Raw genomic sequence first — 19,927 nt, 5'->3', positions numbered from 1 at the left:
AGTGGGATTTGGGGTTTGGGGACACTCAACGATGCATCGGTGGGGGGGATAATGTGGGCAGGGGCTGCCGGTTTTGCCCACTGCCGCCACTGCCCAGTGCTGCCTGACAGCTAATTAGGGGAAATAATTTACTCTGGCTTTCATGGAGTAAAAGGCATTATTTACTGGCTAATTGTCGTTATTATGAAATGTTAAATATCATTATTTATTTCGCCGCTCGCCTTCGGTAATGAATGAAGCATTGAGGAGTGCCAAAGGCCCACGCCAGGCCCGGGGGGGGATTTCCAGCCCCCCCCCAACCATGGTGCCCAGATGGGTCATGGGGACCCCCCAGGATCGTGCAAAGGCAGAACCGGCAGCAAACAGCAACGGGGAGGTGAGAAGAGGCAGTGAAGGAACACAGGCGAAGGCTGGGCTCCCCCCGGGGCCCCCATCTACGTCGGTGCCTAGGACCACTTATGCAACGAGTGCGTGCTGGTCTCAGCATCACCGCGATGCCCGGGGCTCTGCATCTCACGGTGCCCCATTAAATCAGCACATCCTCCCTCGCCTTTGATGTTACAAATAATTCACCAATTTCCCTGGGTTTCAGCTTCCTTTTTTTTTTTTTGGCTTTGAACAGCCCCTCTACCTGCTCTTCCTTTTTTGCTGGAAGATGAAGAATAATTAATTATCCGTGAAATGTTAAATGGTAAAAATGAACTCCTCTGCCGTTAACGGTGTGTTAATAGATTGGTCTGGAAAAGCCTCACTCATGCTGCTACAAAGCTGGGGAGGCTGTCGGTGGGGTGCGGGGACGGTCGCCGGCGCTGGAGGGGACGGCTGTGCACCGGCGGGCGCCGGCGACCGTCCCCAAGGCTCTGCAGGACCCCTCAAGCCATTGCTTTCATTGCACGGATGACCCCAACCAGGGCTGATCCCAGGCATCGTAGAGGTCTGCACCCCCAGACCCCAAAAAGCAGCTGCATGGGCTCATCTTGCCTTGGGGTGAGTTTTTGGGGCCCCCCCCTCCAAGCCTTGTGCCTGGTCTCTGGCATCCCTGTTTTCGTTCTCTTGACCTGGGTTTAAATTAACCGGAGGCGATGCTCGTGGCAGGAAGAAATCCGTTTCCTAAGGCAGCCGGCGCGGGTCAGGAGAGCTGCGCTGAGAGCACAGTAAAAATGAAATATTCCCTGCGCGGGCTGGGCGGATGGATGGGAAAGCTCGGGGCTGGCATCGGCACCGGGGGTGTGCGATGGGGCTTTGGGGAACAGCCCAGCGCAGGCTGCAGGAGCTGCCCCGGCTCAGATCCATGTGGAGCTGGAGAAATTGGGAACAAGGAGCTTTGGCCAAGGCCAGGGAGGGCTCAGCAGTGGCTTGCTGCCCGCTGAGCTCTGTACCTGCTGCGCCCGCTGCACCATTGCATTTGCTGCACCCATTGCACCCGCTGCACCCTGAGATGGCGGCTGAAGTTTCCCAAAAACCCATCATCAGCCCTGCAAGCACTTCGTGCCAGGCTGCGCCGGCCTCATCCTCCAGCAAGTGCAAAGCAGCGCTTGAAAAAGAATTAGGGAGCGACATGGGTCCCCGGGGAGCCGAGGCTTCGTGGCCGTGGGGAGCGCGGCGTCCTCACCGCCATGCCGCAGCGCGCCGGCTCCGGCTGCGCTCGCCTCCGTTTACCTCCCCGGCCCTCGCCATCCTCGACGCTTTGAAGGCATTTGCAAAGGGCTTGTTTGCTTTGTGTCAAAACCAACAGCCGCCGAAGGCAGCCCCTCATTAGCAGTCCAGGTACGTGCCTGGGGAAGCGTCGGGTGGATTAAAATCATTTAAATATCATAATATTAGAAACTTCAATTTGGCCTCAAAATGCTCATCTTCCAAGCCCTACCAGGGTTTTGGTGCATTAAACATTGATGGAGCTACCGGCGGATCAAAGTTTCGGGTTTAGCGCTGAAAGTGCTTTGCGGGAACGCCGGCTGCCCTCCGCCCAGAACCGCAGGCTCCCCCCGGGACGAGAAGGACCACGGCGGCATCGCTGCCAGCCCACCGTGGCCGTGGGGCTGGTGGCACGCAGCCCGTGCCGTGGGGCTGGCCACTGCTCTTTCCTCCCCGTGCCGAGCCGCGCAGCGCATGGTTTGCCGTTCTCCGTGGCAGGAGCGGTGCGCGTCGGCAAAGCAGGGCCTGGGATTAAAAATAAAAAAACCCCACCCGGCGATGGTTGCGTGGGCCGTGTTTGCAGCCGGGGCTGGCTGGGCTGCGGGGGATCCGTGCCGCGCACGGCATCAGCGCGAAGAGGCGAAGCCATCTGGGCTTTCGTAGAGATGGGGAGGGGGTTATTAAACAAAGAGCTGGGTTTTTCTTTTTTTTTCTTCTTTTTTTTTTATTTTTAACACACGCGAGAGCTGTCCGGCGGCCAGCGCGGAACCGCTCGGTGCTGGTGCCAACGCCATCTGCCTGCTACAGGGCTGGCTGCCCCCCGCCACCCTGGGGGGAGCGGGACCCTGAGCTGGAGGGGCTGGGGAGTGGATATCGACCCCTTGCCCTATAGAATAAGGGTGCCCCCCCCCCTTGCTCTGTGCCGTGCCCAGCTGCCAGGGCTGCCCTGGGCACAGGTTTCCCTGCTTGGGGGCTGATGAGCCCAGCCCCAGTCGGGGCTATTTAGGGATGGGGAAGGGCAGCTGGGGGGGTCTGTGATGGGTGTCCTGGAGGGTGCAGCATGGGGAGGGGGGGGCAGGATATGATGGGGTGGGCATGGAGGACCTTTCCCACGGCGGCTCCTCACCCCGGGGGTCACCGGTATTCGGGGAGGGGGGGGAGATAGGAGATCCCCCTCCCCCAGCCTTCAGCTCCCAGCGTTCTGAGGCGCCGCACTCGGAGACTTACGGCACTGGCGGGGGGGGGGGGGCTGGCAGGGAGGAGCCCCCCCCCCCCCCTTCCCAACCCGCAGGATTGGCGGGCGCCGCACTCGGAGCGTTACGGCGGGGAGGGCCCCCTCCCCTCCCGCCCCCCTCCTGCCCTGGGATTGGCGGGCGCCGCACTCGGAGCGTTACGGCGGAGGAGGGGGGGGGAGGTGTCGTGTCCCCCCCTCCCTCCCGGCGCCGGGATTGGCGGGCGCCGCACTCGGAGCGTTACGGCGCGGCGCGGCCGTGCCCGCAGCGCGGAGCTGTCCGCGGTGCTGACCGCCGCCGGCCATGGGTTCGCCGCCGCCCGCCCTGCTCCTGCCGCTCCTCGCCGCGCTCCTCCGCGTACCGGCCCACGGTAAGAACCGACCCCCCCCGGTCAACCCCCCCCATCCCGGTTACACCCCCCCTCCCCCTTCTCCCCCCCCCCCGTACACACCAATCGCCCCCGGTCCCGGTGGTTCCAGCCCCACTCCGACACCGCCAAACTTTGGCAACTTGCGCTCGCCCCCGGTGCGGCGGGGGAGAGCCCCCGGTGAACCGAGAATCCTTCCCCCCCCCCGCCCCGTTATCCGCTCCCAATCCCCCCCCCCCCCCCCTCCTCGTTAGCGCGGGGAGCGGGAGCCGCCGGGGGCGCGCAGAGCTGGTGCAACGCCGCCCCCGGCGGGCTCCGGCGACAGCCCCTCTGCCGGTATTACCGGTGGTAGTGGGGGGGGGGGGACGACGAACACACCGCTTCACCGGGGGCTGGGCAGGCACGGCACCGCCCGGTGGGACCCGCTTTCCCCACCCGCCGAGCCCTACACCCGGCAGCGGGCTGCGAGCCGGTTCCTCCATGCGGTCCCCACCGTGGGGCTTGGGGATGTTGGGCTCTTCCTCCACCCCCCACCTCGGTTGGGGTGACCCCTCCGGCTCCAGGGAGGGTGTAGGGGAGAGGCAGGGATGGCGGGTGTTGGTCCTTCCCAAGGAGAGCAGCCAACACCCAGCTCGGCTCGTTAGCTCTTCCACCTATGGGGTACAGGCAACCTGGCAGCCTCGACGCCTTGCGGCTCCGCTGCCCCAAAAAAACAGGATTGAGAACCCACCGGGGTTTTGGGGGGGACCCACTGGGGCTTAGGGTGCCCCAGTCCACCATGGCCATGCTGATGTTGGGCAGGATGCACAGGGTGAGAAGCGGGCAGGGGTCTGGTCCCGCTGGCCCCAGTGGGATGCGGGCAGCGGGATGCAGGCTGCCCGCATGGCTCAGCCGAGCTGCAGGCAGCAGCCGTGCCGGGAGTTACATAAACTCCCCATCTGGCAGCCGAGCCCAGCCGGGGAAGGGTGCCGTGGCCCTGTGCCCGCTGCTATTCCTGTCTCACTCTCCCACCCAGAGCTGCTGCCATAGCCCTCTTGCTTGGGGGGAGCGTATGGGGAACCCTCCGCAAGGCAGAAAGAGGGGCAAGGCCATGGCACCCCCATCTCATGCCCTGCCAGGGGAGGGAAGCGAGGCTGGAGGGGGCTCTATGCCTCTTGCTCTGTCCTGGGAGCAGGGCAGGCTTCCCCCACGGGAGGCTGGTGCTTACAGTGTCACTTTAATGATTTCTAATGAGCAATTACCTCTAGTCAGTCCCCTAATTTCTGAATATCAATAAAGTTAATTAAACTCTGCGTGTGCATTTCCCAGAATGTTAGAGGTAGGGATGCCCTGGGAGATGCTGAGCGCTTCCCAGGGCTGGGAGCCATGGGGTCCCGTCCACTTTGTCCCCCCACCATGTACTGGCAGCTGCCTATGGGGCTAGCTCACCCACCTGCTCCCTGTCTCCCATCAGGCAGGTCTTCCAGCCCAGCACCCCAATTTCTGTGCAGTACAGCCATGCTCGCTGTCACCATGGCCTTGACTTGGCATCGATGGGCTGGTGCGTGGTGGGGATGTGCCATGGGTCTGGGGGATGTAGGGACAGGGGTCTCAGACCCCTCACCTAGGCTGGGGGGATTGGCAATGCCCCCTGGGTGGTGGCGATGCAGGGCAGGATCCTGTCTCTCTCCTGCTACCCTGTGACCTGCAGGCCTGTCCCAACCATGGGGGGTGCCCACGGGTGTTTGCCCCAGCAGAAAGTGGGGTCTGGGCCTCACGGTGCTGGTGCAGCCAGGGGGTACAGTGCTGGACACGGCTCCATCCACCCTGCCCCACTGCACCCCCTCTCCCCAGCTCTCCAAGGCCATGGCAGGCCTGGTTTTTTGGGAGGGGATCATCTTTGCCACGCTGAAGGGAGCTCTGTGTAATTTGGGGTCCTGGCAGCATGGGGTAATGGGAAGCAGTGTGGGTTGCGTTGGGGGGCACGGGGCTTGGCTGTGCCCCCATGAGCTGTGCCACTCCGTCCAGCCTCAGCCAGATGCACTGTGCCCATGGGGATGATGCATCTGGGGGACACGACGTCCCTGGGGATGTGGGTGCTGGTCGGGGCCTTGGTACGAGGAGGGGGCCGGGAAGGAAGCAAACGTCTGCTACAGTAATTAACGGCATGTGTGTTCGTCCCTTGCGTGCCTCAGAGGAGTTCATCACCGCCACGCTGCCGTGCCACCAGGCCAGGATTATCTGGATAATGCTCTTAAGCTGGAGGGCGGGCGGGCAGGGCTGCCCCATGGGGATGCGGGGCGCAGGCTGGGCCAGCCACCGTCCCCCTGGGAGCCTGGTCACCGCAGGACCGGCTGCGGGTTAGCGCTGGTTCGGATGAATTTGGCACGTGGCGCTGCGCCGCGCAGGTCTGCGGCCCCAGGTTTCGTGCAGCTGCCTGGCAGAGCCGGAGCAGCAGGAATATGGGGGGGAAAATGGGGTGCAAAGGAACCTGGGCAAGGGCACAGCAAGGGCAACCCCAGGCCCGGTGCAGAGCAGTGGGGGGTCCCCCCATGTGCTGCTGGTGGGACCCCCAGACCCACACGGGTCTCACCGGGGCTGCGTCTCCCCCTGTGCAGCCCTGTGCCAGGGTGGGGGCCGGGGCTGAACCCCGGCTGCTGAGCCCCCCTTGAGCACAGGCAGTCCCCGGGGGAGGTGGCTGAAGTTGTGTCTCCGGCGGGAGAGGATAATTTCACCTCCAATCAATTCTTTAAATGCGCACAATTGAAAGATTGCCTTTGAAAGCTGCCTATAACCAGGGATGTAATGGATTCCCTCCAGTCGCAGGCAACAGCTCAGAAGCGGCAGCATCCCTTCCTCCGGCTGTCAGGGAGACGGAGCCAGCCGGAGGACCAGCACCTCTCCTGCCACGGGCATACTTGGATGGGCGAAGGGGCTGCCTGGACCCATCGGAGGCAGCTGGGGACCTCTCCATCTGCCTGGCTCCCCGCCAGCCTGCCCAGTGCTGAGACCCAACACCGCTCGTCACATCTTCCGAGGCGCTGAAGGGTCTCGTTGGCCGGGGTTGGGGATGTGCTCGATCCCCTGCCTCCGGGAGAAGCAGCAGGAGCCGGCCCGCACGCTCGCTGTGCCAGCAGGGGTTATTACATATATAATTTAAATGCAGTAACGAGCTGTGCTGAAGGGATCAAATATTAATCAGCCGCGAGAGCGCTGCTGTGACCCTGTGAAAACGGAGAGAGGTGCTTGAAATGCCAGATCAGCCAGTGCTGGGCGATGCGTGGGGGCAATGCCCGGGCACGGTGGGCTCCGATGGTCCTCAGCTGCCCTGGGGGATGGCAGCAGAGGGACACACGTGGCCGTAGCATCAGCCCTTGGTGGCTTCCAGGACTGGATGGGTTACCCTATGTGAAGAGCAGTGATGGGGCAGGGTACGGGGTCTGCTGACAAGGGGACGCTCACGTTGAATTCCCAGGGGGGCAAAGGTGGGCGCTGGGGGCAGCCGGGATGCCGACGCCGGCAGGAGCAGGCGGCGATGCTCCGTGCTTCCCGCCTGTTGGGAGGGAATGGTGTCTGCGGGGAGGGTGACATGGCTGAGCAGCCCAACACGGAGCCCGACAAGCAGCTCTCGCTCGCCTCCCGCAACCGTATTTCAATTACTGTCACCGGCAGCGGGTGGAGGGAAGGGGAGCCGGGAGAGCAACGTGGCTCTGCTCTCCCTGCCCGCCTCCTGTCCCCGTGCCAGGCAGGCACCCCCAGCACTCAGGGGTGCCCTTTGGGCTGGGTGCCCCCTCCGCCACCCTGGGTGTACTGGGGGGGTGAGCTGTGCTGGGTCCTGGGGGAGCCCAGAGCTGGCACAGAGCCCCGGCGGGGGGGCTGGCACCCATGCCTTGGGCACCCCAGGGTGGCACAGAGTGGGTGCTGCCCAGCGGCAGGGGCTCCGTCGCGGGGGATCCTGGTGCAGGGCGGGGGGGGCTGATTTGGGCACTGCCAGCACGGGGAGGGGGGACATGGCACCGCACGGCTCCAGCGCTCAGGTCCGAAATAGCAGCAGACATGCAATTTATCACCGCCGCCGCTCAGGGAAATTGCTGTACAAACGCATTAGCTCCGCAGGGAGAGCGGGGGAAGCGGGATTACATGGGCTGTGGGCAGCGAGGAGGGGATGGGGGCACCGCCAGCACCCCGCAGCACCCACCAGGTGGGGAGGGAGGAAAGGCCCGGGGATGGGCACCCCGGTGCCCACCGGGCTCTGGCCTCGTGCTCACCCTGTGTCGGTGATGCTCGGGGCTCGGCGTTTGGTATGTCAGCCGGTGCTCGACCGCCGCCGCTGCGATGCTCCAGGGAACCGGTTGCGGCGACATGTGACATGTGTCAGCGGGTAAATGACTGTTCAATTCAAGGAGAATCGCAAAACATACAAGGTCAAATGCTTCCCCGCCAGCGCCGCCATGAATATTAAAGCTGGGCTCCTCTGGCAGCTGCCGGGGCTGGCAGCCGTGCTCGCCCGTGGCGGCACTGGGGCAGCCCCTTGGGTCGTGTCCCCCCCGCGGGCATCTGGTCACACTGGTGATGCCAGGGTGGAGGAGGCTACGGGGTACCAGGACATGGGTGCCGGCGTAGGTACCAATGGGGTGCCCGGCTTGCCACGCCGGGTTGCCGGCGGGTCGGCTGCGTGGCAGCGGTGTCGGCTGGGTGGTACGGGGGAGCAGGTCTGTGCGGTGGGGAGTGGGTCGCACAGCCCTGCCTGCACCTTCACACCATCTGCGTCCGCCCGCCCGCGCTCGCCCACCCGCTCTTGCTCGCACCTCTCTGCCCACCCGCCGCCCGCACCCACCCATCCCTGCCTGCACATTTACACCACCCACCCGTGCCTGCCTGCCTGCCTCCTGACGCTGCCTGTACTCTCACGCTGCCTACACCTGCCCACCCGCCGCCTGCGCCCACCCTCCTTCCCTGCCTGCTCCTGTCCACCGAGGGTGCCCCCCGCCGCCTCCCGGGGGTCCCCATTCCCCAAGACCACCGGGTTAGGGGACAGAGATGGGGATCTGGCATCAACCGGGCACGTCCCCCCGTCCTGTGACCGCTGGAGGGGCTGGAGGTGGTTTGGGGGGGGGGGGGGGCGTGGGGGCCATGGAGGGGGGAGCGTGGCACCGGCTGCCTGACAGCTCATTCATCACGGCTGCCGGCCCCGGCCGTGGGGGCAAAGCCAGATTGGATTTTAAATTGGAAAATAAACCTGGACTCCTGTGAGCTCCAACTCCTGTCCTCCCCCCTGCGCCAAGGACCTAGCTGCCCGTACTGCTCCGGCTCCCAGCCCCCTCCTACAGATGGGGAAACTGAGGCACAGCGCACCACCGTGCCACGGAGCCGTGATGCTCCTGGGGCAGCTGAGGGCTCTGCCCTGTCCTCTCTGCTGAGCCGGGCGCTCTGTTATTGCTTTCTTGGCGGGCAGCATCGATCGGTGCTCCCCGGGTGGCTGCGTGCCACCTTATTTATTTATTTGCGACAGCAGGCAGCATCGATTCCTGCCGGGGGGACAGCCGCCTGCTGCAGCCGGATTAGTCTCTGGCGTCTCCCCAGCTCCCGGCTGCCGTTAATAGAGTCCTGCCCGGCAAAGCCGATGTGAGGGATTAGGACCCTGGTCTGGCTGCGAGCACGTGCCACGGATGCCGAGGGGGCCCGGCGGGACTCGATGGCCCCGTTGCAAGGGTCTGTGCCCACCATGAGCCCTGGGGGGGGTCTCTGCTGGGTGCTGGGCCCATAGGGCTGGGTGCTGGGTAGCAGGTTCCCATGTCACCGGCCCCTGGTCAGCTCGGGGACATGGGAGGGACACAGCTGTGACACGGTCACTGGAGATAAGCTGCTTAGAGACATCTGTGGAGGTGGAGGCTCTAATCCTGAGGCGCTCAAGGGGCATGGGTGGCAACATCTGGGCACAAGTGGCAACATCTGGGCGCCTGCTGCCTTCTCACGGTGCCCCAAGCATCCTGCATCCCCCAGGGACCAAGAGCATCCCCAGTCCTGAGCATCCCCCGGTACTGGGAGCATCCCGTGGTACCCAAAGCACCACGCAGAGCCCGGGACAGCACCCGGTGCCTAGGCACTGCCCAGCCCAGCCCCAGCACCTGGATGGGACCTTGCTGCAGCGTCCGGTCTCACCCAGGACCACTGTGGTCCCCAGCACCCCGGGCAGCTGCGATGCCACGGGCAGGGGGGCGCGGGGGGCCACGGTGGGCGTCTCTGCCCCAGCCTTCACCGCACGGAGCAGCCGTGACGGCACAGGGCCCAGTCCCGAGCACTAATCTGCTATTAAAGCCTAAAAGAGATTTTGGCGCCTTTCAGTATAAACTCATTAACTTTTATGTTCTAATAAATGGATCCTATTAAAAAATAATTCTGGCCTTGCTGGGGGGCAAGTGAACCTTCCGGAGCCGGTGTGGCCAGGTTCTCGCCTCCCCGCTGCGCCCGGGGCATTATCACCATCCCAGGGCGATGGCAGGGGGGTGCTGGGGACGCAGGGTGGGTGGGGGGGCTGCCTGCCAGCACCCAGCGGCTCCCCGCCACGCTGCTCACCCATGCTAATGTCTCTTAATAATCCCTTAAAAGTGGCAGTCGCGGAGTAATTAATCTTCACGGGGCCCTGCCCTGCTACGGATCGGTATAATTACCCGGTAATTGGCAGTATCGTGTCATCAGCGCCTGTGCATGGCGGCGAGACGTGCCCACACGCTATCACGGCCTCATGCCCCGCACCGGGCCACGGAGAGATGCTGGGTGCTGCTGTGGCATCCCCACCGCGGCATCCCCGCCACCGTGGCATCCCCCCTCTCATGGCGCGGTGGGGCTGGGGAGCTGTGCCCCCCGGGAGAGGGGACCGTGCCGTGCCAGATCCAGCAGGGAGAGATGTTGGGTGGCTCATTAGGGCTGATTAAGTTCTGGGGTTTCTTTGGTCTAAAGGTTGTAAACGGCTGGGCTGGGCACGCCGGGGATTTGCCCAGGGACTAATGCATGGGAGGGCTGGGGGGCCGTGGGGGGGGATCCCCGTGGCTGCGGGTGGGAGGTGGGAAGCGTCGGCGGGGGGGGTCCCTGGTAGATTATCATTGTCCGGGGACGGCCTGGCTGGCGGGTGGATGGAGAGAAGCTGAGCCCTCACGGACTCATTACACTGGTGGCCTGGAGCAGGGTCCCAGCGTTCAGGTTCCGGTGGCATCCCCGGTGCAGCCGGTCATGGCAGACACGGCAATCACCTGCGTGTCTGCACCATGCGGATGCGGGGTCCCGGGGGACCCTCGGCACAGGACGGCCACCTCCGTAGAGAGGGACAAGCTGTGACCAGGGACACCCAACTGCAGGGCTGTCCCCACCAGGGCTGGGTCACGGGAGAGGTGGGCACCCCTTAACGTGGTACAAGCTGCAGCTGTGCATTAATTATCCAGGGCTTAATTGCCAGGGCTGCCCCAGCGAAGGCTAAGCTGGGGCGAGGTGTGGCAGGGTCCCACTGTATGTGGTTGATGTGCTTGTTTGCCATCCCAGTTTTGGCGCAGTATTGGTGCGCAGGGGGGCACTAGTCCTCGGGGTGGCACTGGCCCGTAGTGAAGCGTTGGTCCATGGTGAAGCGTTGGTCCCCGATGCAGCACAGGTCTGTGGCACCGCACCAGCATCGCTCCCCGGTGCGGTATCAGTCGCCAGCGCTGCATCCGTACCTGGCGCAGCATCAGTCCAAGGCTTGGTCCCAGGTGCCACATCGGGCACAGCATTGGTACGTGATGAAGCATCGGTCCCTGGTGCATCACCGGTCCCCAGCGCCGCATCAGTCCACGATGCAGCACCAGTCCACAGTGGTCCAGAATGAAGCATCGGTCCCCCGGTGCAGCATCAGTCTACGATGCAGCATCGATCCACAGGTTCCCAGCACCTCACGCTCTCTCCTTCCCCCAGGCTACAATGGGCTGGCGAGGAAAACCGGGGAGAGCGCTGAGGCCGAGGGGGAGCCGACGGCCCTACCCACGCCGGCGGAGCGGGAGGCAGAGGCTCACTTCGTGAGCACGGCACCCACGCTGAAGCTCCTCAACCATCACCCGCTGCTGGAGGACCTGCTGCACGAAGCCTTCCTGAAGAAGGACTACCTGGGCCAGGCGCCATTCCTGCCTGCCGGCCCCGGCCCCCTTCTGCCCGCCGGTGCCCTCCAGCCGGCCCCCGGCCCCCCAGCCCCTGAACCCCCCCCGCGCACCCCAGCCCTGCCCAGGGCTGCCTTCCCCACCGACCCGCTGACCACGCCGGCAGGGCGCCCGGGGCCGTGGGGGGAGGCGTGGGGGGCCGTGCCGGGCGCCGATCCCTCGTGGTCCTCCACCGGGGTGCCGGAGTCGAGCCCCGCGTCCCCCAGCTGGGCACCCGCCACATCCCTAGGACCCCGCGCCGGGGCCGGCGTGGTGCCCAGAGATGAGGAGGGGACCACCACCACCTCCACCATCACCACCACCACCGTCACCACGCTGCAGGGACCAGGTGGGCGCTGGGGAGGGAGCTGGAGGGGGGGCAGCTGGGGCAAAGCGAGGCTGAACCGGGGTCTCCTCTGTCACCAGCCCCCTGCAACCGAACCCTGGCGGGTCCTGAGGGCTGGCTGGTGTCCCCGGAGCCGGCCGCTGTCCCCTACGATGGCAGCCTGGACTGCACCTACACCATCTCCGTCTACCCTGGCTACGGCGTGGAGCTCAAGGTGAGCTGGGGGCCGCGGGTGGGATGGGGTGCCAAGTGCCCGCAGGCAAGCGTGGCCCTTCCACGCCGCAGCTGGGTGCGGGGTGCGGCAAACGCACGGTCTTGTCCTTGTCCCTGTCCCCATGTCCCCGAGCCAGGAGAGCTGGCTCAGGGCATCACCCGCCCTCGGGCCCCGGGACAGGGATGCGGACGCACGAGCCGGTGGGATGCCCCAGGACATCCTGTTCCCACCGGCTGCCGCGGCTGGCACCCATCACAGAAGCAGCGATGTGGGATTTAATTACCGAAGCACTGATGGAGAAGGCGTAAGCGACGCCGGCGGGTGCGACGCTGTGGTGCAGAGCCAGGAAAACTCCCGGTGCCCATCTGCCAGGAGCAGAGGCTGACGGCAGCTCCCACGGTGCTGAGGCCTCGTGCTGCTCCCGTCGGCGGCACGTGGCTGCGTGTGCCCACCTCTGCCCGGCCCACCGCATGAGCTGCCGCGGGGCAGCGCCGTGGCTCGCTGAAAGCCGGGGGTGAGCCGGAGGCAACAAGCTCCCCGGTCAGCCCCTGCTCCTCCAGCTCGCGCAGCAGCACTCGCCGGCGCTGCTGCTCATCACCGTGCGGCACTGCTTAATTAACATCGTTAATAGCAAATTGCTCCGGAGAGCTGGAGCGCACGCCTGGCTGTCGGCGGGGGCTGTTGGCGTGGGCACGGCTGTGTCGCGGTGCTCCGGCTCTTTGCACCGCAGGATGGTTTATGGCACTGCTAACCGTGTTTGAAAGGCGCTGCCCCACGCAGACAAGCTCCAGCGCGCTATTGACCACAGGGAAGCCGTCCGAGGACCGGCTCCGAGCCGGGTGCCGGGGCGATGCCGTGGTGGTGATGCTTGGCCATCCCCCGCAGGTACAGAACATCAGCCTGGCGGAGGGGGAGACGCTGACGGTGGAGAGCGCGGGGGGCCTGGAGCCCACCCTCCTGGCCAACGAGTCCTTCCTGCTGCGGGGCCAGGTCATCCGCAGCCCGGCCAACCTCCTCACCCTCCGCTTCCAGAGCCCCCGGCCCCCCAGTCCCGGCTCCTACTGCTTCCGCTACCAAGGTACGGGGCAGCACCCACCACCGGCACGAACCCCCCAGTACCTCCCGGTGGGGCTCTGCACTAATTCAGAGTGTGGCGATGTGCACCGGAGTTAATCCGTGCCGCTGGTGGGTTAAGCGGGCACGGACCAGGGGAAGAACACTAACAGAGAGCTAATCGGCGTGAGCAATTACGGGCTCATTTAGCATCATTACTGTCAGCCATAGGTGGCGTGTCACCCAGCCCTGCAGCACCCAGGTGCTCCAGGGGGCTGAGAAGGAGGGTGCTGGGGTCCCGGGGGGATTTATCATGTCACCCCGTAACGCCACTACCTGCCCCCAGCCTACCTGCTGAGCTGCCCCTTCCCGGCACGGCCGGCTTTCGGGGAGGTCTCGGTCAGCAGCCTGCACCCCGGCGGGGACGCCCGTTTCCGCTGCGCCGCCGGCTACCAGCTGCAGGGTGCCCACCGGCTCACTTGCCGCAATGCCACCCGTCCCTTCTGGAGCGCCCGTGAGCCCCTCTGCCTCGGTAAGCACCGGCACCGGGGGGACGCAGCACGGCCGGCACGGCACAGCGGCCGCTGACGGTCCTTCTTCTGCAGCGGTGTGCGGCGGAGTGGTCCGGAATGCCACGGTGGGACGCATCGTCTCGCCCGGCTTCCCCGGGAACTACAGCAACAACTTGACGTGCCACTGGCTGCTGGAGGCGCCCGCCGGCCACCGCCTGCACCTCCACTTCGAGAAGGTCTCGCTGGCAGAGGATGACGACAGGTTTGGCACCGGGGCAGGGGGGGAATGGGAGGTTGCACCCTGGGACAGGCCAGCATCAGGCACAGGTTCAAGGATGGGGATGGGTGCCGTTGGCCACAGCCAAGGATGGGTGCCGTTGGCCATATTCAAGGATGAGTGCTGTTGGCTCTGCCCATAGATGGGTGCTGTTGGTCACAGTCAAGGATGGGTGCCACTGGTCATACTGGAGGATGGGTGTCAACTGGCCATATTCAAGGATAGGTGCTGTTGGCCATGTTCAATGGTGGGTGCCGTTGGCCATGCCCAAGTGTGGGCACTGTTGGCCATTGGCCACGGTCAAGGAAAGGTGCTGTTGGCCATGTTCAAGGAAGATACCATTGGCCATGCCCAAGGATGGGAGCCATTCATCATGTTCAACGATGGGTGCTGTTGGCCATGGCTGGGGCTGGGTGCTGCCATCCATGCCCAAGGATGGGTGCTGTTGGCCACGGCCAGCACAGCACGCTGCCCTTGCCGTGCCTTGGCAGGCTCATCATCCGTAATGGCAACAATGTGGAGGCACCGCCGGTGTACGACTCTTACGAGGTGGAGTACCTGCCCATCGAGGGGCTCCTCAGCACCGGGCGTCACTTCTTCGTGGAGCTCACCACCGACAGCAGCGGGGCCGCTGCAGGCATGGCGCTGCGCTACGAGGGTACGGGGCCGGGGCGTAGGGGGGGCACCCGGGCATCCCCATGCCTGCCTGGCACCCGCAGACCTTCGCCCCTGTGCCCGCAGCCTTCGAGCAGGGGCATTGCTACGAGCCCTTCGTCAAGTACGGGAACTTCACGGCCAGTGACTCCCGGTACCCCGTGGGCACCACGGTGGAGTTCAGCTGTGACCCCGGCTACACGCTGGAGCAGGGCTCCACCATCATTGAGTGCGTTGACCCCAGCGACCCGCAGTGGAACGAGACGGAGCCGGCGTGTCGCGGTGGGCGCTGGGGCCGGGGGGTTGAGGGGACTGGAACTGGGGGTCAGCGGGTGCCGGAGGTGGGGGCTGCTGTGCAATGCTGGAGATGGGGATGGGCCATAATGGGTGCTGGAACCACCGTGCTGCGGTGCGTGCTGGAGCCGAGGGACATGGTGGGAGCTGGAGCTGGGGGTTGCTGTGGGTGCTGGAGTCGGGGATGGGCTACAACGGATGCTAGAGCCGCTGTGCCATGGTGGGTGCTGGAGCCAGAGCCAACGGGGATGGTGGGTGCCGGAACCAGGGGGCTGTGGTGGGCGCTGGACACGGGGTGGCGGGTGCCAGTGGGTGCCGTGGCGGGTGCCCCCGCGGCAGTGCCAAGCCCAGCGTGCACCCACAGCGGTGTGCAGCGGGGAGCTGACGGACACGGCCGGTGTGGTGCTGTCGCCCAACTGGCCGGAGGCGTACGGCAAGGGCCAGGACTGCATCTGGGGGCTGCACGTGGAGGAGGACAAGCGCGTCATGCTGGACGTCCGCGTGTGAGTGCAGGGACGCCCGCGGGATGGGGACGGTGGGACAGGGGGGTTTCGTGCACCCCCCGCCCTCACGGCTCCACCGCCCCAGGTTGCGGCTGGGCACGGGGGACGTGCTGACCTTCTACGACGGGGACGACCTGACGGCGCGCATCCTGGGCCAGTACACAGGCGCCCGCGGCCGCTTCAAGCTCTACGCCTCCACCGCTGACGTCACCGTCCAGTTCCAGTCCGACCCTGGCGCCGGCGCCTTTGCCTATCGGCAAGGCTTTGTCATCCACTTCTCCGGTGAGCCCCACGGTGGGATGGCATCCCCGGTGTCCCCGGCGTCCCCGCTGTCCTGCTCACCCCATGGACCCCACAGAGGTCCCCCGTAACGACACCTGCCCCGAGCTGCCGGACATCGCCAACGGCTGGAAGACGTCCTCGCAGCCAGAACTGCTCCACGGCACCGTGGTCACCTACCATTGCTACCCCGGCTTCCAGCTGGCCGGCACCGACCTCTTGATGTGCCACTGGGACCTGACGTGGAGCGGCGACCTGCCCTCCTGTGAGCGGGGTGAGCGGCACCCACCAGCGTCCCCCTCGCCCCGCGGCGCGTCCCCGGCAGCCGCCGTTACCGCCGGTCCGTCCTGCCCGCAGTGACCTCCTGCCGGGACCCCGGGGATGCCGAGCACAGCCGCAGGGTGGTCTCCAGCCCTAAATTCCCAGTGGGAGCTACCGTGCAGTACGTCTGCGACAAGGGCTACATCCTGGCGGGCGCCGGGACCCTCACCTGCCACGACCGCGCCGCGGGGGGACCCAAGTGGAGCGACCGTCTCCCCAAGTGCATCCGTGAGTCGGGTACCCCCTCCCTGGGCACGTCCCCCAAACCGGCGGCAGGCGTTGATGCCACCGTGCCCTTGCCCCGCAGCGGAGACGTACGAGCCTTGCCACAACCCCGGCGTGCCGGCGGGCGGGCGACAGAGCCCCGAGCGGCGGCTGTACCCGGCGGGAGCCACCTTACGCTTCTCCTGCGCTGCCGGACGGGTGCTGTTGGGCGAGGGCAGCCTGCGCTGCCTGCCCGGGCACCCCTCGCGCTGGAGCGGCTCGCCTCCCATCTGCAAGGCGGGTGAGATGATCCCCCCCCCACCCCAGCACCCCGCCAGCACGGCTCAGCACCCCGCTTCTCGCCACTGATGCCGGCTTCTGTCTTCCGCCCCTTCCAGCCTCCTACGATGAGTTTTACAGCAACCGCAACCTGGATGGTAAGGGCAAGGGTTTGTCTGGGGTGCAGCCGGGCACCCAGGGGTGCAGCCGATGTGGGGTGGCCCCTCGGTGAGCCCCCCAACTCTCGCGGGCAGCTGTGGCCAAGGCCGTGCCCTCGGGGACGGCGCTGGAAGGCACCAACGTCGCCATCGCCGTCTTCCTGCCCATGCTGGTGGTGGCCCTGCTCATCGGGGGCATTTACCTCTACTTCTCCAAGTGAGTGGCCGGGTGGTCCCCCGTCACCCCCTGGGGTCCCCATGGCCCCGTGCCCACTCCAGCTACCGTCTCCCCACAGGCTCCAGGGAAAACCGGCCCTGCAGCTGCCCCTTGCCGGCTCCCACCCTTACGACCACATCACGGTGGAGTCGGCTTTCGACAACCCCACTTACGAGACAGGAGTAAGTACTGGCCCCCGCGCCACGCCACCCAGGGCCGGGCACCCCGAGGGACCCTGCATCGCATCAGCCACGCGTGGCAGGGGCTGCGCGTGGGGTGGGACAGGCGTGGGATGGGGTTATGCGCTCTGGGGGACATGCATGGGATAGGACATCCATTCGGGGACCAGGCGTGGGATGGGATATCAGTTCAGGGACCACTCATAGGATGGGATATCTATCCAGGGATGATGGACATCGATCCAGGGACCACACATGGGATGGGACATGCATCCCGGGGACCAGACATCAGCTGGGGCATCCATCCCGGGGGCGATGCATTAGACAGGACATCCACCCAGGGCCCACGCGTGGGATGGGACATCCATCTAGGCACCACACATCAGCTGGGACAACCATTCGGGGACCACACATGGGCTGGGACATTCATCCAAGGACCATGCGTGGGAAGGGACATCAATCCAAGGACCACGTATCATCTGGGACATCCAGCCATGGGACCATACGTGGGATGGGACACGCACGCCCAGGGCCATCTATGGGCTGGAATATCCCCCCCACCAGGGCCCTACGGGGTGGGAGATTCCCTGTCCCAGGCACGCCGTCACACTGCCGAGTGTCCAACCCCTCGCAGTCTGTTTTCTTTGCAGGAGACGAGGGAATATGAGGTGTCCATCTAGGCGCGGGCAGCACGGAGCTGGGCACCGCAGCCACCCCTCCTGGGCCCCCCCCGTGCCCACCGGCCCCCCGGCACGGGCCGGGCACACCTCTCCCAAGGAGACTCAAGCCGAGTGCTCGGCGGGACCAACCTGGGTGCCGGCTACCCCCCCTGCCACCCCCAACCCACCCGGACCCCCGTGGGGTCTGCCCGAGCCCCCTGACCCACCCGGACCCCCGTGGGGTCTGCCCGAGCCCCTCCGTCACCCAAACCCCCACCCTGGGCTCACGGGGTGCTGAGCCAGTGGGGATCCCCTGGCCTCATCCTGCCCCCCCCCAGGGGCACAGCAGCCCCCCCCCGGCCCCTGCAATGGAGGAGGGACCCAAGCAGGGGGAGTGGGGCCGTGGGGACCCCCCCCCAGGTAAGGACTCCCGGGGGGGCTGTGGCGGGGAGGGGGCACTGGGATGTCCCGCAGAGCCCCGGGGGGGGCCGAGGGGCTTGGGTAGCCACTGGATTGCCCCCCCCACCCCTCGCCCACCCACCCCCAGCACAGGGCCTGCCTGCCCCCCCACCCGCACCCCCGTGTCTCCCACCACCGCCACGCAGGGACGTGACCCCCCCCGTGCCCCGAGCATGCTGTGTCGTCCCCCCCCGCCCCCCCCGCTTGCTGTCCCCTCCCTGGGGTGTCCCCTCCGCCACCGGCGTGTCCCGTGTCGTCCCCCCCCCCACCCCGGCACCCCAGCAGAGCCGGATCCGGGCCGCCAGCCCGGGGTAACGGGGTGGGCGGGGGGGTGGTGGTGGTGGTCACCGGGCACGGCTGTGCCCCCCCCCCCCGGCCCCACGCCGCGTCCCACCCGCGCTGGTGGCCCCGGCTCCGGCCCCAGCCGTCCCCCCCCGCCCCATCTTTTGGTTGTTTCATTAATAAAAACTGGTGTTTTAGAAGAAGCGGTGGCGTCTTCCTCAGCAGGGCCGGGCACCCCACCCTGCGCACCCACTCAGCATCCCCATGGCATTCCCCCCCCCCCGCCCCCTCCTCCCACCCTCTGCGGAGGAATGGGGGGGGCAGTGTCGCTTTAAGAGGCGTGGCCTCCGCGGGGCTGACGTCACGAGCAGGGGGCCGCCCCCTCCGCACAGGCGCGCCGCGCGCCGCGCGCCACCTGCCGGCGGGCGGGCCCCGCCGCCCCGCCCCGCTCTGCGCCGTGACGTCACCAACGGCCGCGCTCCCTCCACCCGTTCCTCCCCCCCTCCCCTCGCTCCGGAACGTGACGGCAGCCACGCGCCTGCGCACCGCCCTTCCTTCGCCCCGCCTCTCCCGCGCCTGCGCGGGAAAAGAGAGGGGAGGGGGGGGGGCGTGGGGCGGAGCGAGCCCGAGCGCGCGGCGGAGCGGGGGGGGGGGGAGGGGAGGCGGTGCCGGCGTCGCGCCTGCGCCATGGCGGTGCGCGCGCCACCCCCCACCTTCCCCGCCAGCGCCGAGAGCGGGAGGCGGCGGCGCGGGGCCGCGCCTGCGCGCGGGGCGGGTGGGGGGCCCGGCGGCGGGGCGCGGTCTGCGCCTGCGCGGGCGGCGCGGCGGCGGCGGCGGGGCCCTGAGCGTCGGCGCCGCCTGTGTGTGGTGCGTGCGCGGTGCGTGTGCGGCGGCGGCGGGCGCGGGGCCGCGCCGCCCCCCGCCTCCCTCCCTCCCTCCACCCCTCCCTTTACCCCCTTCCCCTCCTCTCTTGCGCGGCATGGCAGCGGGCGCGGGGCTCCCCGCAGCCGCCCCCGGGCCCGGCTGGAGGAGGAGGAGGACGACGACGACGACGGGCAAGCTGCAGCGGCCCGTGGGCTAGGCCCCGCCGCCGCCCCCTCCTCGACGCGGAGTCGCCGCCGCTGAGGGGCCGCCGCCGCTCCCCCCTTCCCCTTCCCTACACCCCCCCCACACCCCCCCCCCCGCTTCGCTCCCTCTCGCCGGGGGGGGGCTCTCGGGGCCGCTCCCGGGCTGGATGAATGTGGGAGAAGATGGAGACCAAGACGATCGTCTACGACCTGGACACCTCCGGGGGGCTCATGGAGGTGAGGCCCGGGTGGCGGCGGGGAGGGCAAGGCCTGACCGGGGAGGCCGCGGGGCTGCAAAATGGCGAGGGACCCCCCCACCACTACCACCACCCCCCCCCCCGGAGCCCCGTGGCCATAGAAGGAAGTGCGGAGGGACGGAGGCGGCTCGCCCAATCCCCGGGAGAGGCCCTCCCGGACACGGGGCCGGCGGGCGGGGCGGGCCCGGCCGAGGCCTTGTCGTGTGCCCCCCCCCCCACCGCCACCACCGCCACCCCGAGTCCTTCCCGGCGGTCCCGGGGCCTCTCTCCCCCGGCTGACGGCTGGGAGAAGGGCGCTTGGGGTACAGGTTCGGTCCCAGCCCCTCTCTGTCTGTCTGTGC

General features: G+C 66.9%; 2 protein-coding genes across 6 annotated transcripts in view; both read left to right on the top strand.

Moving 5' to 3' along the window:
• Positions 1–3,170: 3,170 nt before the first annotated feature.
• SEZ6 (seizure related 6 homolog) lies at positions 3,171–17,542 on the top strand. Of its 2 annotated transcripts, none has more exons than XM_075033360.1 (17): positions 3,171–3,237; positions 11,155–11,721; positions 11,799–11,932; positions 12,818–13,010; positions 13,332–13,517; positions 13,591–13,759; positions 14,266–14,432; positions 14,516–14,710; positions 15,087–15,225; positions 15,311–15,507; positions 15,584–15,778; positions 15,862–16,053; positions 16,133–16,330; positions 16,428–16,466; positions 16,563–16,683; positions 16,763–16,865; positions 17,513–17,542. In XM_075033360.1, exons 1-17 carry the CDS (start codon positions 3,171–3,173, stop codon positions 17,540–17,542), a joined length of 2,892 nt encoding a protein of 963 aa, XP_074889461.1. The 2 variants fall into 2 exon arrangements, with proteins under 2 accessions (XP_074889461.1, XP_074889460.1); XM_075033359.1 differs by having other exon boundaries at positions 17,497–17,529.
• A 1,538-nt stretch (positions 17,543–19,080) lies between these two features.
• PHF12 (PHD finger protein 12) overlaps positions 19,081–19,927 on the top strand; it is a 33,307-nt gene continuing 32,460 nt past the window's right edge. For 3 of the 4 annotated variants that reach the window (XR_012651080.1, XM_075032728.1, XM_075032727.1), the window contains exon 1: positions 19,081–19,566. Coding sequence is in view for 2 of the 4 variants with exons in the window: in XM_075032728.1 (XP_074888829.1) it covers positions 19,501–19,566 (66 nt within the window). In the remaining 2 variants the exon portion in view is untranslated. The remainder of the gene's footprint in view (positions 19,567–19,927) is intronic. The other variant, XM_075032726.1, reaches the window with a different exon arrangement.

The sequence above is a fragment of the Buteo buteo genome, chromosome 7, assembly GCF_964188355.1.
Source record: "Buteo buteo chromosome 7, bButBut1.hap1.1, whole genome shotgun sequence".
In the NCBI taxonomy this organism is placed as follows: domain Eukaryota; kingdom Metazoa; phylum Chordata; class Aves; order Accipitriformes; family Accipitridae; genus Buteo; species Buteo buteo.
This window is presented reverse-complemented; position numbering and strand designations above follow the sequence as displayed.